We start from the raw sequence: 17,167 nt of genomic DNA, 5'->3' as shown, positions 1-17,167 counted from the left end.
GTCCCTAATTCGTGCTTATTCACTGAAAACTCTCTATCGAATTTTCAGACCAAAATCATTACTTACCTTACCTATATATAGTTTGGCAAAAGGTAAAAATGAATAAAAATCTTTTCTAATTAATATCCATATTTTATAACTGCATTCAATTCATGACTTGCATTTGTAATATTAAATTTTTGGTGTTGCTGTAGTATTCAGGCTATAGCTTTGATTATTTATTTTTTAGAAGTGCTACTGAAGTAGGTTGTTGGAATTATAGCAATGAGTGAAAAATGAAAGTCAATGCACAAACAAATAAATTAGTTATTTAAATTAACTAGTGTGCTATTTTTATTCCAAATGCTATAATTTCGATGTTCAAACTAATAACTTGCATGTGATTAAGATGTTATCTAGTCCACTAAGTCATACTCTGCTTTATTTTGTTCAGTCACCTTGCACCTGTCAGAATATGCTTTTTCTAGCTTCGGCGTGCATACTTCTACATGATGATCTATAATTCTTTGATTATTTCCCCGTTTGATACATTGATCGGCATACTGAGATGTAGCAGTAGTATTCATCGGAGCTAACCACGCTATGTCCATCTGGTACGGTGACTTAGAAGGGCGCTCGTGTATCTCCAAGCACGTGGTCTCTATCGCTAAAGAACGCTCTTTACGTTGGAGGTCATCTTCAACTTCATGAAGATGTTGCTGAACTCTGTTGAGCATGTTCCTAAAGAAAATGTAAAGCATTAATGGCTAATAGCTAAATGCCTACTCATTTACATACAAAGCAAAAGAGGTTTGGTTTTGTTTATTTGATTATGGCAAAGCATGCTAATTTTAAAATTAGTTTTGATACATTTTTACTATTATATGGAATATTACTCTATAACTGAAATGACACAAATTTAATTTATTACGCTAGTAAAATTTTTTAGCCTTAAAAAAAATAGATAAAATCCCGTGCACTCAAATAACTCCTCAGCTTGCAGCATTATTCAAGGAACCATACTCTTATTATAAGACCCTTTTGTAAAATTATTTATGTGCTTACAATCTATCCCCATCGTCACCTATACGTTAGATAAATTAGATGTCAGATGGTCATATTGTATTTTAGAGATATAGACAGTATTTTTGTACATACAATGTGCATTTTTTTGGGGGGGGGGGAAGCTTATATTTTGTTACTACTGGGAACCCGCCTTTTTATTAAGCATCCAGTTTACGAAGCATGTATTTTCACTGGCCATGCCTTTGGTCCAAGTGAGTTAAGGAATTATTTTTAAGGAAATTCCCTTTATGAACTTTCGAATTTTAATCACAGTACTTAACAATTCCTAAAATCCAGGAGCCCACTGTATTTTAGTCCTGTTTTTTCCTTATTTCTCTTTCTAAGAATTTCGAGCACAAAAAGTACAACTAAATTGTTTTCGGTAGCTGTAATTAATGTTTCTTTCAATTAAAAAAAAATATAGCACCAGCTTCGGAACTTTTTGAAGCTACCACAACAGCCACGCTGTGATGTTGTTATTTTTGTATTTAACTTTTATATGGGAGAATAAAGTTCTTTTTCATTTAATGTCTCACATGTATAATACATGAAAGAATTTTGTAAATACAGTGGAACATCGTTTATACGCTTTTTTTTAATACATCTTTTACATTTATTTATATACGTCTTTTCATCGTAGTCCCTATTCAGTCCTATCTTATTTTAATAGAAAATATTTATATAAGTCGCATAACTTCGGTTATTTGTCGCTTTTGTTTGACTTACTGCATTGGTTTTACATTTCTCTGTCCCACCTTTCAAGTATTTTCTGCAGAAATGGGAATAAGAGAAGAAAGCAAAGGCATGGAGACACTAAAACCTGATATAGGACTTAAAAACCAGTACATGAATAGAGAGTATACTTGGAAGGAAATATAGATACGATTTTTTCTTCTGAACAGGACGCTGTGCAAATAAACTAGATAGAGTAGAATTCACTGATACAAAATGTCACGAAAGCGAAAGGCACTCTCGTTAAAAGATAAAATTCAAATCTTAAGCATTTGCAGAGTTCTGTCCGCACGGTTTCACCACACTTACCTCTTTTAGCTATCAATTCTATATCAATGGTGCTTATAAGCAACTCATTAAACTATCGTTAAAAATTATTAAACTTTTAATTTGCTAATGCACCCATAATTAGGAAATACCCAGTTCTTGTTCGATAGGGGTAGGGTTAGCAAATTTTTCCATTCAGTGCCGTGCATCCAATATTCCAATGAATGGTCCCATGCTAATTGAGAAATCAAAAGACAGAGTATTTCGACTGAATGTGAAGGAAGCCTCTTCTTTCCAACTGGATGGCTGGCATAAATTTAAGCTGCGGATGGAATCTCATGTCATATATATGTCATATATGGAGAACCAAAAAGCATTCCTGCTCAGTCGTTTGAAGAGTGGTTCAAGAATTTATGCATCAAAATAGATGGATATGTATTAAGAGATATTTCTAATGTTGATGAAACTGCTCTTTTCTTTAATCTTATGCCTGCCAAAAAAAAAAAAAAAAAAAAAAAAAACTTTCAAAGGTGAACAGTGTTATGGAGCTAAGCAAAGTGAAGCATGTCTCGTTGTTTTACTTTGTTCAAATGCTGATGGTACTGAAAAAATTATTCCTTTAATTATAGCAAAGTCGCAAAAACCAAGGTGCATTAAACATGCTAAAACTCTGCCATTAGAATATAAATAAAAAAAGCATGGATGACTACGGACATTTTTACGGAATGGCTCAAGGAAATAGACAAAACAGCAAAATTTTACTTTTTATGGATCACCTTGAAAGGTGATCCATTAAAGCCGCCCATCCTAAAAGGACAGATTTTTTGCAAAATGGAAAGTTGTTTTCTTTTCGGAAACTGCAACCAGTGTAGTACAACCTTTAAATCTGAGTATCATTAAGAATTTTAAAATGTTCTACAAGGCAAAGGTTGATCCAAATAGGCGTTCAAAATATAACTAAAGAAAATAAACAGAAAAATTTAAATATTCCTGAAACTATGAATATGATTTCACTTAGCTGGACTCAAGTAAAAACGCAAACAATTAAAAATTGCTTCATTTAAAGAAGGTTTTCGAGCCCAGAGTAAAGTGGAAACGTTGAAGACAAAAATGACGATGAAACTCCAAATTATGAATGAAGAAGATTGGAAACGACTCGGATTACATATTACGATCGTAAACTGTAATGCCAACGTAATGAATTCATATTTCAATAAAAGTGAAGAACTGGCTGAAAACATTTTACCAGATGAACATTTAAGCTGCGGGGATGGAGAAGAAAATGAAATATAAGCCCACCTTCTCTTCAAAATGCTATCTATTGCGCTGAAACCTTTAGAAATTTCTTTGTGTGTACTTATACAAGCGAGAAAATATGTCACGAACTGAATTCAATTAATAGCGCTTTGTTTAAGATTCAGAATCAAAAGACAATTTGAGACTTTTTCTTTAAAAAAAAGTTAAATTTTACTTATGTTATTGGGAAAAAAAATTTTACTTAATCAAGATGGTGATTCAGATGAAGGCATGACATTATTATTATTATTGTTGTTGTTTCCTTAAAATACTAATATTAATTAAATATTTATTTAAAATACTAATTTTAAATTTGTTTAAACATAGTTAATATTTTAAACAAATTGAAAGTTTGATAATAAAATTATGTAATATCAATAGTTGGTTAATAGTATCAAAATTGTGCAGCTAATATATACTATGTTTCACATCATAAATTAAAATTTCGTTTTCACATCTGTCTCATTTATACATTGTTTGTCGAAAGGTCCCTTGAAAGACATAAATTGTGCTTCACTGTATTAATGTACTTGATGAAGATTTTGAAATAAACGGTAATAATGCCCTACTTGATGTCACGTAGTTTCTGAGCCAAGTACTCTCTTGATTCAACAACATGCCTTAGTTCTTCCTCCAGTCCCACTGTGGCATTATCTCTGCACAATTCAATTCGTGGCCTGAATTTCCTGTTCTCCATTCGCGTTTGGACCAACTTCACATTACCCCGAGAGTTGTCAATTGTTTGTTCGATGGTTAACATTTCTTTATCTAGCCTTTCAATCTCATCCTTCAAATCCTTTCTTTGAGCAGCTAAAATATCTCGAGCCTGGAAGGGAAAATCGATTATGCTATAAATACAGAAAATATTTTGAGAAATTAAGAAACTATACGTACTCTCATACTTTAATTAACTAATATATACTGATTAAAGATAAATTTACAGAAGTGTAGTTTCTATTTGGTGTAAATAGTATATTCTTTGGAAAAGTGATCTGAAGTCTGGGCTTTATATCTAAAAGTTTTAAGCTAAGCATTTTTAGATGAAAGTAGTAATACGAGATCAGGTATTATTCTGCTAGAAGTTTCTATTGAAATAAATCACCTTGAACGCACCTTCGTAATACCTTCTTCCACTCATAAAGCACACCTTAAAGTTTGCTAACTTTCTGAATAAATGCAATATTTTACATGCACAACTATAAAAATTAAGTTTAAATTTTAAGGTCTAAAGTAATAATTTTAAGGTCTCTGTGAAGATGAAGTTTCTTTGTGGCTTTCTCACCTGCTGGATGCACTGTCTCGCTGAAAACATAAAATTCCATTCAAATACATATTTTCATATTGAATTTAGTTAAACAAGTATTACTTATTAAAAAATACAAGGCATATGTAATCAATACGAATTTTACTGATGTGAAAAATACTATAATACAAGTACGTTACCGAAAATAAAATAATGTAGAATGTTTTCGGATAAAACATATTTCAATATGTTCTTCAAATGATTATCTAGAACTGGAATTTTTGCACAAAAATGTACCTGCAAAATACTACTGTGAAGCAAAGGAGACACTTAACATTTCTGACTTTTCTTTTCCAATAAAATGAATTTATTTTATAGTATTTTACTTTAATGTGTTTATTTGTTGTTGCTTATTATAATATAGCGATTAGCGTATCACGTTTGATCAAACTATCATTAGAGAATATACTCTAATGATAGTTTAGTGCTTATAAGCAACTCATTAAACTATCGTTAAAAATTATTAAACTTTTAATTTGCTAATGCACCCATAATTAGGAAATACCCAGTTCTTGTTCGATAGGAGTAGGGTTAGCAAATTTTTCCATTCAATGCCGTGCATCCAATATTCCAATGAATGGTCCCATGCTAATTGAGAAATCAAAAGACAGAGTATTTCGACTGAATGTGAAGGAAGCCTCTTCTTTCCAACTGGATGGCTGGCATAAATTTAAGCTGCGGATGGAATCTCATGTCATATATATGTCATATATGGAGAACCAAAAAGCATTCCTGCTCAGTCGTTTGAAGAGTGGTTCAAGAATTTATGCATCAAAATAGATGGATATGTATTAAGAGATATTTCTAATGTTGATGAAACTGCTCTTTTCTTTAATCTTATGCCTGCCAAAAAAAAAAAAAAAAAAAAAAAAAAAAAAAAAAAAAAAAGCTGATCGTGTTTCAGTTTAGAACGTTTATGAAACTAAAACTTGTTGCTGTGAATATATTAAAACAAATTTAAACTACATAGTCAATTTTATAGGTAGATGTGTTTTGGTAAAGAGTTTTAAAGGAATTTGTCTGTAAAAAGCATGAACTGCAGCATCAAACTGCAGCATAACTGCAGCATGAACTGCAGCATAAACAAACACTAACTGCAGCATCTTAATAGTGGGCTTCTATTAAGATGCTGCAGTTAGTGTTTGTTTATTTTGATATTTAGTCGTATTCATAGTTTCAGTACAGAAATCGAAGGTAAAAGAAACAGTATGTCTAAAATTTTATAATTTACCTGCAGTGTCTCATGACGACGCTTCCTGATTGCAAACTGAGTCGCATCCCGTTGATGGCGTATATCATTCATGGACTTTCGAATAAGATTCCAAGAATCATTGGTAGCACGTGTAGCCTTGTCCACTACATCTTCCGCTTCCCTCCTCTTGTCTTCGCAATTTTTCAGCCAAGTCTCTAAACTCACAGGACATTCTCCTGCAGAACAGGTATCCGCAGGCCACGGTTTTAAGCTGATGATATTCGTGGAAGTAGGAGTCAGAGATAATTGGAACCGATCGATCTTCATTGCTAGATCCTTGTCATTTAGATCAGCCTCCAGTTTGTCACGTTGCTCTTTTAATTCAATGAGGTGGTCCCAGTCATGACGAGCACATTCTCGGAGGGAATTGTTAATTTTATGGATAAGATCCACTTCCTATGAAACAAGAGTTGGCTAGAAAGATACGATTCATTTTAAAGAATAGTTATTTCGATAAATTTGGCCCATCGATTAGATATAGACGCATCCTTTGAAACGATTTAACTAATTATGCTATGATACCTCTAATTACCGATGGACCTCTAGCTAATTATGCTATGATACAGGTTTAGAAATCGCGAAAAGCTCACAAGAAGAGTACAGACTGCTTACGAAATATAATGGTAATTTCCATTTCTTTCACTGAGAATTTTTTTAACTATTAAAATTTACAATTAAATAGTTCTTTTTCCTTATATTAAAGCTATGTATTAAATAATGCACAGAATAAGAATATAAAATGACAACTAGCTTCTTCAACATTCATTCATATCGATATATTTATATGTGTATTTATATCCTGTTTTACTTTTAAGAATTGATGTTCTTTGTTTCTGGAGATGGAGGCTGGGTGTCCCCGATGTATCTGTATAAAAGCACGTTAGTATTGCACCAAGTTCGCTCGCCGTCAAAGACATGAATTTCACAAAGGCTTGACTTAATGGCACGCGGTATCATATTAAGGCCCTAGAGAAGTAGATCTCAAACGTTTTTGCAACATGCAACTCTTTCACTATTGCTAGACAATTATCACCCTCTCTCCTTTCCCAAACTAGAAAAATACGTATACATTTATTTGAATTAAGTTATTTTTAATGTATTTTATAAATTAAGCAAGAGAAAGCATAGAAAATGTGGATGAATATTAAAACATGAATAAAACAAGTTTTTTCATATTCACAAAATAAAACTAAATACTTTAAGGGTTAAAAAAAAAGGAGGGCTAAAGGCGTTCCCACCCCGAAATATAATCCCACCATGAAAGCATGTCCGCTCTTGAAATTCCTTTCCAAAGGGTAGTGCTTCCCTTTTCGAAAATCCCAGCCCCTGCCTGGCCTAAATTCGGGCCTAACAGCAGTAATAAGCAGTGACCTCTGCTCATGATGCCATCTGTTGGCTGACATCGTCATTAATAACTTCGAACATCGTTCTTCAACAGCAATTGTTTTTTTTTTTTTTTTTATTATTATTTTTTTTTATCAATCTAATAAAGATGGCGCACCAGAAAAATAAGGTCACGCAGCAACACCTCCTGCACATTGGTCATGAAAATTAAAGAACTTTGAATTCATGATATTCGAGTAGGTATGATTTTGTGAACTTAATAGAGAGGCATACTTTTTTAATTTCGTAATAAGCTTCGTCCTCGACAAGATCTACTTCTCGCCTGCGATCTCGAAGATTCAGACATTCCTTCGCGGCTTCGTGGTATGGTAGATTTGCAGCTATTGTCCTTTCGACTTCCACTTTAGCTTCGGCCAGTCTGTCCATTGCTTCAGCCACTTCACGAAGAGTTCTGTCCAGGTTCCGAAACCACTGATCTACGTCGTTGATACGATCGGCTAGCTTTTGATTGCTGTCCTAAAAAACAACAAAAAATATGAATTTGTTTATTTCTTCATGCTTGTACGCATGTACTACGTATACCGTATCATACATCGTAAATTCCTAATACCGTAATACCTACATATATCGTAAAATCATCATGCGGCTTTCATTTTCACATTTGCTGGTTGCATCTGTTGTACATATACAGTGATACCTCGCTATCCGTCAGGTTTGAAATGCGTCTAACTTGTTATACGTTCTGTTTGGAAGCGAAATTTTTTGTTCCGTGTACGATATTTCTTTGGAATACGCTCAAGTTCGATGAGTCACGACAGCGTGCACTAAACTTGCTTACCTCTTTCGAGACAATGCTACGATGGCCCACAAGGGTCAGTGCGCCTGTCTGCTACTATTCTATAAACTATCCTCGCTGTAATTCTGAATTTTCAAGCGGTTTTGCGTATTTTTGCGAAAGTTTTGTAAATTCATTAAAATTAATTTGAGGAGAGTTAATAAGAAAAGTCAAGCAACGAAGAAAAGTTTTTGGATCACCGTGGATGCGAAAAATGAGTTTGCTGAAAAACATGAAGGTGATCTGAGTACCCCGAGTCTTGCCTATTGAATACCGTGTGCCGAGAACGACTGCATACGGTATTCAATAGTGAGATAATAATATTTATTATTTCATTGTAATATTTATAGTTGTGAGAAACAAAGACGCTATTAAATCGGCTGATATTGCGGTAAAATCAATTACCAAATAAAGATCAGAAGCTTTAAAACATGTTAAAAATTGCTTTTGTTCTGCACAGCATAAAAACATTTATTTACAGTATCATATACATCAGGATATGTTTCTCTCACTGCTTTGGTATTTTAATATTAAACAGTGTTATAGTAATAACAAGAGGATTTTGTTATAAGAATTGATCAGTTATCTTCCTTTTTTCTTATCAGAAAAAATCATTTGGTATACGTCCTAGGATCTGAAAGGAATTAATGATGTATACCGGGGTATTACTGTACTTTTAATTGGAAATATAGTTTAAATGACACAAATACATACGTTTTGCATTTATAGCATAAAAGCAATTTTGTAAAATATACCGAAATCTATTTTATACGATTTCTCAATTTCTATAGCTGTATTTAGTAAACGTTTGTATTCATTATAAAAAATAAAACAAAAAAACTTCTGATTCCTGGGCAACAAAAATTAACGGAGATTATTTAACTTTAAAAACTGGAATTTTTGCCACTTTTCTGAGTTTGACTTGAGGGGCCGGTTAAAAAAATAAATGAGAATAATTCGAGATTGATGTTTTTCTCTTTAATGTTATTTAGTGATATCCTTTTATGATTTGCTAGTTGGTAACAATCTTTAAATTATAATTGTGTTACATTTGATATGCCAAAATCTGTACAGATTTTTAAATGCCAAGTATGCTGACTGGTTATCATTAACTAAAGAAAAACCACAAAAATGACGATTACTCAAAAAGTTACATATAGAGTTTAATGAAATTGACCCACAGTGTACAACCCATAGTTAGGTATAAAACATGAAAAGAAATTACCAGACAATTACGGTGTTATAGAAATTAGCACATGTATAAAACGAAAAGAAATCGGATGTGTAATTTTCATAAAGAAAATTACCTTGAATGTGGAGTACGATCTCCCCTAGAAGTAAAATAATACATACAGTGATGTGCGATGCTGTCAGTTACGCAGCTTATCAGTTCCGCAGGAAGTGAAAGCCACTGCTCTTACAAAGCATTTGTAAGGGTCTGAAGAGGAGGACTGAGAACAGCTATACGTCTTCCTAAAGCATCTCAAACATGCTCAATAAGCTACAGATCCGATGATCGAGCTGGCCACTCCATGTGCTGAATTGTTTGGTGCTAAATATATTCATCCACGATGCGAGCCCTGTGTGGTCTAGCGTTGTAGTCTTGTAGCAGGAAATTATCACCTATTGCTCCGGCAGAAGGGCGCACATAAGCATCAAGGAAGGCCTGAGCCTCAATAAACCTGAGGGCATTTATGATTCCAAGTAGAAGGACATAGAGGTCTGTGCATCTACCCAAAGAGATACCACCCCAAACACAAGCATTGCCTCCTTCGTATGCATCTCTTTCACGGATGTTTGACGGATGATAACAGGTTCCCCGTTCTCTTCTAATCAAATAACGCCTTCTATCGCTTTGTTAGCTAAACCTGGACTCATCCGTAGAGAACAGCCCTCCATTGGTCAGCTGTCCAGCCAATATATTGACATGCCCACCTCAAACGTCAAAACCTCAGACGTAAATGGCAGGTCGCCTCGCGTACAGACCTCTTTCGTGCAGCCTTCTACGCAGGGTTGGAGTTGACACTCGCTCGTCGTAGAGGTTGGCCGTTGATCCTCCTCGATTCCGAATCTGAGGTTAGAAATTGTTGCCAATGTCTTTGAACCACAGACAGACTCACATTTAGCCATCTGGCCACTGCTGCTAACTTTGTCCTGCCTCTACTCTCCCAATAGCTCTCCATCGCAATTTTTCGGGTAAATGATACCTTGAGGTCATTGTTACAAATTGGCTATCTCAGTATCATAGCAAAATTCGCAGGCTTGCTCTGAAACATGCAATTTTATGCACCTCACAGATGACGTATTTGGATTGCAGCATAATAGTTGTCCATGCATTTTACTACGTAATAAGGCTTTTATACCGGAATATACATGGTCTCTTGACTTACGGCAGATTGCTTACTCCATATATATACCTGTCTAGTAATACGAATACTTTCGTAAAGATCCTTCTAAATTAATTGTTAAAAAGTTGTTAAAAATTAATTGTAAAGTATTAATTGTTAAAAAGAAAATTTCGTTTCTCACATGCAGGCATTTAGGGGTGTAAATAAGCTTATACTCTAAGAAGGGCAATACAATTAAAAACATAGCCGATGATACATACACTCCTGCTAAAAAAATAAGCAGCAAAGGCTGAACACGGTATAAAACAAAAAACATTTAATAGATAATTGTGAAATTGATCCAACAGGTTGGTGGGGCATTACTATACCACATAGCAAACAATAAAGCAAAGACACATGTATTGCGACCATCGCATCCCGAGAGACTAAATGGGTCGGAAGAATGTGCTATGGAAACATTGTGCAATGTGTATCACGCTAATAACGGGTATCATACTCTCTAGCTGAAATGCATGCTTGACAACGGCGAGGCAAGCTGGCAATAGTATAGTGATCGCTTGTTGTAGTAGTAGAGCCCATACCTGTATTAATGCATGTCAAAGCTCGTGGAAGGTGCCTGACGGCAGACTGCGACCTACTATCCGTCATCCCAACATGTCCTATACATGCTGTATGGGATTCAGGTCCATTGATCTAGCAGGCAACGGCAGATGCGAAATGGTTTCACTCTCTATATAATTCCGCATCGCTCAAGCTATATACGGCTGGCCGTTATCGTCCATAAATATCTCGCCGATACCCATTGAAGCGATAAAAGTACGCACAAGAGGATGTAGAATTTTGTCGCGCTATCAAACGACTGTGAAGGAAACCTCGGGAAATTACGTAGAGGTTGGTGCGACCTTTCGTTGCTATCTCAGCCCATACAAGTAAGCCTTCTCCTCTGTAACGGTCTCTTTCGACGATGTTTGCGCTCGATAATGTGTCCTTGGCTCTCTCCATATCATTGCCCTTCGAGAATCGTTCTGGATGTTAAATTAAGACTCATTTGTAAAGAGTACGTCTCTCCACTGCGCTGTGGTGTCCGACTGCAATGTTAATGGGCCCGATTCAACCGCGCTCTCATGCGATGGGGATAAAGGAACACAAAACATAGACCATCCGGCGTATAGTTCACTTTCATGCAATCGACCCGGCACGGTATGCGGAATATGGGCCGTTTTGCTGTAGCAGAGAGATTTGACCCCAGTTGTCGCGTTGTTAGTAATCTACGGCGTCTTACGCATAGCAGCAGGAAGCGATCGTTTGCCGTTGTGGTAATCCTCTGGCGTCTAGACCCCACATATTCTACAGGGGTTTTGATCCCTTTAGTAACGATTCCACAGCCTTTTGATGACACTACGGGGCACATTCGGTTCTCTCGCAACAGTGGGTTGTCCTGCAGCAGCTCGCAACATCCCGACAGCCATCCAACGCATTTCGTAGTGTAAATGGTGTCTTCTTCTCATGCTTTTCGCTTAGGCTATCTCAGATTACATGGAACAATTAGTGCTTGCGAACTGACGTATAAGTCCGGCTTGCCTCTTTTTAAGACATTGTGGTGTGACTGCGGGATTGAGTTTTATGCTAATTTGGTTGCCTATTTGCATTCGGCGATGCAACCTCTACTTTCATACGTAAATTGTATGTTTGGATTTCCCCTTTTTACATTCGTACATTTTCTTTTAGAGCTTATTTCTCATTTTTTGAGCACAGCACGAGTGTGTTTAAATATATTTATTTTCTATAAAAATTTACATATTATTTGAATACATAAAAACAAATTATTTAGCAATTCTATTGTTTTAAATAATTAAAATGATAATAAATATAAATTAAATGGTTACTTAAAGGAGATGTAACTTAAAGGAATCAAATGAATTTTTATGTTGTGAATTAATTTAATTTGTTAAATTAGTGAAATAAATGTTGGACTATAATCCTCCTTACATAAATATAATTTTCTATTATTTTCAAATAAGTTTATATTTACTAGTGTAAAGATTTAATTCTTTTTCCATAAAACAATTAAATATGTTTAAAATTTATTTTCTTAAAACTTTTTGTCTTGTTTAATTTAATTGATATATTACTGGGTAGTTTTTCACCCCATTTGTGAGAAACATGGCCTAATCGGTGATCCTTTTAAGTAGTCCCTTTGAGAGACCTGATGGGGTTTGGTAGTTCTGTTGGGATGGAAATTCAAATTTTGCGAGAAAAAGTTTAGTTCCTTAAGTTGGAAGCCACGTCAGTGCTGGATATTAAAGATATTGAACGAGACTTAAAATTAACTTTGGTAAATCTTTTATTCGTGGCCCCCGAAAATCCTGTTATTTTTATTTGTAGAGAACCAATTAATAATTTACTCGGGAGAATACGTTTAATCTCTCAGCTTTCTAAAAATATGTGCATTAATATAAATCACTAAAAAGTAGACATTTAAGGAAAATCACATCGAGAAGAAAAGAAACGAACGTTGGTTCACCTTAAGTTTCCAAGACATAGTATTGGTAACAGCATTTCGGAGCTGCGCAGCTTCTTGGCGCACATTATTTCCAGTAATGTTTGTCTTTTCGGTTACAGTCTCTAAATTCTTGTTGTAAGATTTCCAGTCTTCCCAGGTGAAGTGAGGTATAGGTTTCTCTTGATAACTGTTGTACATCTTCTTCCCCTCTTTGTTGGAAAGTTACGAAAGTAGAATTCTATTGAGAAAATGAGAAAGGATGGCAGGTTAAAGTTGAGCGTATAAAAACAACTTTGATTAACATAGATGTTTTTTAAAACCTATTAGTAAATTCTGCAAAAAAAATTTTAATTTCTCTTTCTGTTTGAGATACTTGTTTTTCATTTAGTTACATTTCAAAAAGGCAAGAGTGTCGAATCACTGATTTTAAAATAAAATCTGCATCCACCAACGATATTTTTCTTACACCCCAATTTTAAAAATTGATGAATATTTTGAATGCAAATATAGAAACATAACTCACTACTTTTACGAAACAGTCACGGAAGCCTTAAAATACTTACCTTTCACCGAAAAAGAAAAATACTGACACTATCGGAATAATGTTATTTGCGTTTTGAGATAATTTTCATATTTAATTTAATTTTTTTTAATAAATCTGTACTGGAGGTAGCAAGTAGCACTAGTCATAACAGCTGTTATTCTCACAGCACCAAGTATTTCAGAATGTATTACCAGTAAAATGCTTTCACTGGCAATTTCAGAAATGAAACGTGCTCTCCAGTGTTTCAGAAATGGATGGATTTTACCTGTTTTGAATGTTAAAGTTTTAACCTATGCTAATCGGTTTTTTTTTTTTTTTTTTTTTCGATGTTGTAGAATCGTTAAGCATAATTTCTAAGCACTAAACATGAAGAATCAACAATTACTTAGCCAGCATTCCAAGTCTAGACCTTCCGAGTGCTTCCAGATACACCATTTACCTTACAATGTATTAGTTGCACCAATGTTTGAAATAATAAGATCACGGAATACTAGTAGTTTGACCTGAGTTTCGAGTAAGTCGAACGGGTTGTCTGCGAGATTGGGTTCTGTGGTTTCCATTATGTTTAACGTGAATGTTCTACAATGTATAACGAGCCATTCCCTCGGAGGTATCTCTTACCCTAGGTAAACAGTCCTCGTATGGTTTACTGTATTCGAATAACACTAAACTAACTTTACAATGCAAAATAGCCACTAAAAAATTCAACACATTTCAACAATATTTTCTTAATAATATAATGCTCACCAAACGTCTTTTTGGACTTCAAAGGTTGAGAATGCCAGCAATTGCGTCGTGATCTTCAAAATTGGGGAGATGTATTTTAAACTCTAGTTAAAAAGTCACAGAAGATTATTTTGTTGCAAAAGTACGCTATACGACTCCCGCTGGGATCATGAATCATCTGCTTTCAGATTTTTGGTTTCAAACCCTGATTCCAGCAATATGTACCAGACCTTTCGGTCGCCAATGCATGTTATTTAATTTGTGCGCTTCAAAAATTTTCTACAAAATATCAGGTATCGGGACTGGTAGTTACAGTGTCCTTCATTATAAATAAATGGTATTCAAGTTGGTAAATTGTATAATTGACATTTAAATTTTAAAATTTTAATTTCCTCGAGCATGGTTTAGTTGAAAATTTATTTGAATAATGATAAATTGTACTTTCTATTTCAATTGCATTTCTAATTTCAAGTTTGTTAGCCCAAAGGGGTGTTAGACTCAAAGGGCTATTAGTTCTCAAAACGGCATTTTGAATCGTGTCACTTTTTGCGTTAGTTCACTTTTCAAAGTGTTGCCATCAAATATTATCGTCATGTATTATATTTAAAGAAACTAAATAATGAAGAATCTGCATCAATGTGTTAATGTTTCTACCACTGTGAAAAAACAGCGGTACCTGGAGTCGTTAAATTTTGAATAACATAGTCTTCCACTCGAACAGGGGCACCTGGAAGCCCGAATTTGGATTTTGGAGTTTGTTTTGTTGTCTATTTCATATTTTGTACAACTTTAAGGAATTTTTGATTAAAAAAACTGAACAATATCAAAGCGAACAGTGGCGACACTGTAAGGAATAAAATATTTTTATCTCCACCGCGCGAGACTGTCTATCGGAAATTCTACAGATATGCTGCTTTCAAATATTTTAGCGTAATATGGCATTAGCCCAAATGCTCTCGAAACGTCTATGTGTCTGTAAATAAATAAATAAAAAAAAAAACGCTCGTTTGGTAGTAATACAAAATATGAAGGCTTTTGAGACTTTTATTACTTTCTTTCTTTCTTTACATGTCTCAAGTGAGGTTACAGAGCAAAAACTTCTAAATGAAAGGCACAAAAGTTTCGAAATCATAGGCGGCTTTTATTAATGATATAAATGATGTAAATGTCAATGAAAACTGTTGCCTTTGGAAAAAAAATTTATTAATTTTTTTCATTTATCAGCAGTCTTGCTCATAAGCTCAATCTTTTATGTCTCTAAAGCTAAAAGAAACGTATTCAGAACAAATGCATAATTGAAATATATTCGCGGGCCATGCAACATGGCTTCGGGGATAGCATGCGGTACCCCAAGGAGTTTAACTATGAAATTATATGGAATTCTATTTAAAGCAGAAAAAAGTACTATTGCAGAAAAAAGTACTATTAATAATCGGAAAATATTTACATTTCTATTGAAAACAAACATTTTCAGCGTTTGTAACAAGTGAATATCAGTATTGTCTCAAATAAAACAAACTACAAACTATGTCAGTTTTAAGTCTCTATCACTTTCAAAATGTTGCCATTAAATGTTTATCCTATGTGATATTTTTAACGAAATAATATAGGGGTTATTAAAAATATATGGCAACACAAAAAAGATATTGCTGCCAAATATATGTTTTTTGTGTTGATAAATAATCTCTATACATTTTAAAGAAATAATGTAGCGGATAAAAAAAAAATTGAATAGCAGCACAAATGAAAGGATGTTATCGCCATGCTTTATGGGGGAAAAAAAAAAAAAAAAAAAAAAAAAAAAAAAAAAAAAAACTGAAAGGTTTCAAATTTTAAATTGCGTCCAAAGAGGCTTTTTTTTTTTTTTTTTTTTTTTTTTTTTTTTTTTTTTTTTTACGTTTTGGTTTTGTGTGTTACCTTTATTTATTAAATATCATGTTCTTCGTGCTCAAGCTATCAAATTCAGTTCAACAGCAATATCGCAAATTAATTTTAAAATGAGCAAAATTAATTTAAGTTTTTGTTAAATTTAAATTAAATAAAGAATTTTATGTTTCCTAATTATGGGGTTTCTGCAAATTTTCCTATCTCATTTGTATTTATTAATAGCTTATAGTTTTATTTAGTTGCTGAACATAGTTTTTAATAATAAAAAGCAAATATTTATATTTCCAATTTAAAATATAGATAAGAAAATTAATGCAAATTTATCACAAAATCATTGAGAGCAAAGCTTAAATTTCTCGCATTTTCTTCCCACAAAATGTAAGAAAACAAATAAACGAACTATTACTTAATTTATCATTGAACAGAAATAATTTAAATAAAATATGGGAAAAAGTCCACAGAAATATGAAAATAAACTCACTTTAGCAGATTATATCGACGTCAGTTTCATCTCAAGAAACCAAAATGAGAAATGCGTGAGACTTGTTTCGTGCATCCGGGACATCAAACAGTGCATTGCCATGGAAACTGACACGAGTGTTCTTGTTAAGTTGAAGAATGGTGGATTGTAGTTCACCAAGCTTTTCCTAAGTTTCTAATTCCAGAAGATTTGATAATTCCCTATTTTTTGTTTGAGTAAATTTACTTCAAACGAATCGGATTAATCTTTTAGTCAGAGGTATGATACAGGCGGCTTTCAAGGAAATATTTATTTGTCGAACAATTATGAAGGCGATAAACAGTAAAATATGCTTGTTTCAATTTTGAAAGATTATCCTCAGTAAGATCAACACCCTGTAAGGTTCACCAACTTGTAAGGATTACTAGTAACTTGTGAACTATTCGTGAACTATTCGAGGGAGACCCAATCCGCCTTGTCCCAGCGGGATCATATGATTAAAAATAGGTCAACCCTCCTCCAAACCACGCTGATAAAACATCACAGAAAACATAAAATAACCAACCAAAAATAAAGAGGGGTTAGTAGAAGAACTAAAGATAAGAAAATGACACAAAACACAAACA

General features: G+C 33.9%; 1 protein-coding gene across 1 annotated transcript; it reads right to left on the bottom strand.

Annotated features, from left to right (window-relative positions):
• Positions 1 to 265: 265 nt before the first annotated feature.
• Positions 266 to 16,953, bottom strand: LOC118181351 (tektin-B1-like). Its single transcript, XM_085808584.1, has 6 exons — positions 16,563 to 16,953; positions 12,946 to 13,162; positions 7,512 to 7,754; positions 5,874 to 6,290; positions 3,909 to 4,165; positions 266 to 720 (listed from the first exon to the last, which is right to left on the bottom strand). Exons 2-6 carry the CDS (start codon positions 13,120 to 13,122, stop codon positions 396 to 398), a joined length of 1,419 nt encoding a protein of 472 aa, XP_085664710.1. The 5' UTR covers positions 13,123 to 13,162; positions 16,563 to 16,953; the 3' UTR covers positions 266 to 395.
• Positions 16,954 to 17,167: the final 214 nt, after the last annotated feature.

The sequence above is a fragment of the Stegodyphus dumicola genome, chromosome 1 (assembly GCF_044657685.1).
Source record: "Stegodyphus dumicola isolate Sdum_Otavi_A_Nest chromosome 1, ASM4465768v1".
Taxonomy (NCBI): domain Eukaryota; kingdom Metazoa; phylum Arthropoda; class Arachnida; order Araneae; family Eresidae; genus Stegodyphus; species Stegodyphus dumicola.
The sequence above is the reverse complement of the archived record's forward strand: the minus strand, read 5'-3'. Positions and strand labels throughout refer to the sequence as shown.

Coding starts and splice junctions, on each gene's coding strand:
- LOC118181351 (XM_085808584.1), bottom strand. CDS start 13,122: ATGTACAACAGTTATCAAGAGAAACCTATACCTCACTTCACCTGGGAA. Junction 6,291..7,511: donor CTTATTACGAAATTAAAAAA/GTATGCCTCTCT, acceptor CTTGTTTCATAG/GAAGTGGATCTTATCCATAA. Junction 721..3,908: donor CAGAAACTACGTGACATCAA/GTAGGGCATTAT, acceptor CATTTTCTTTAG/GAACATGCTCAACAGAGTTC.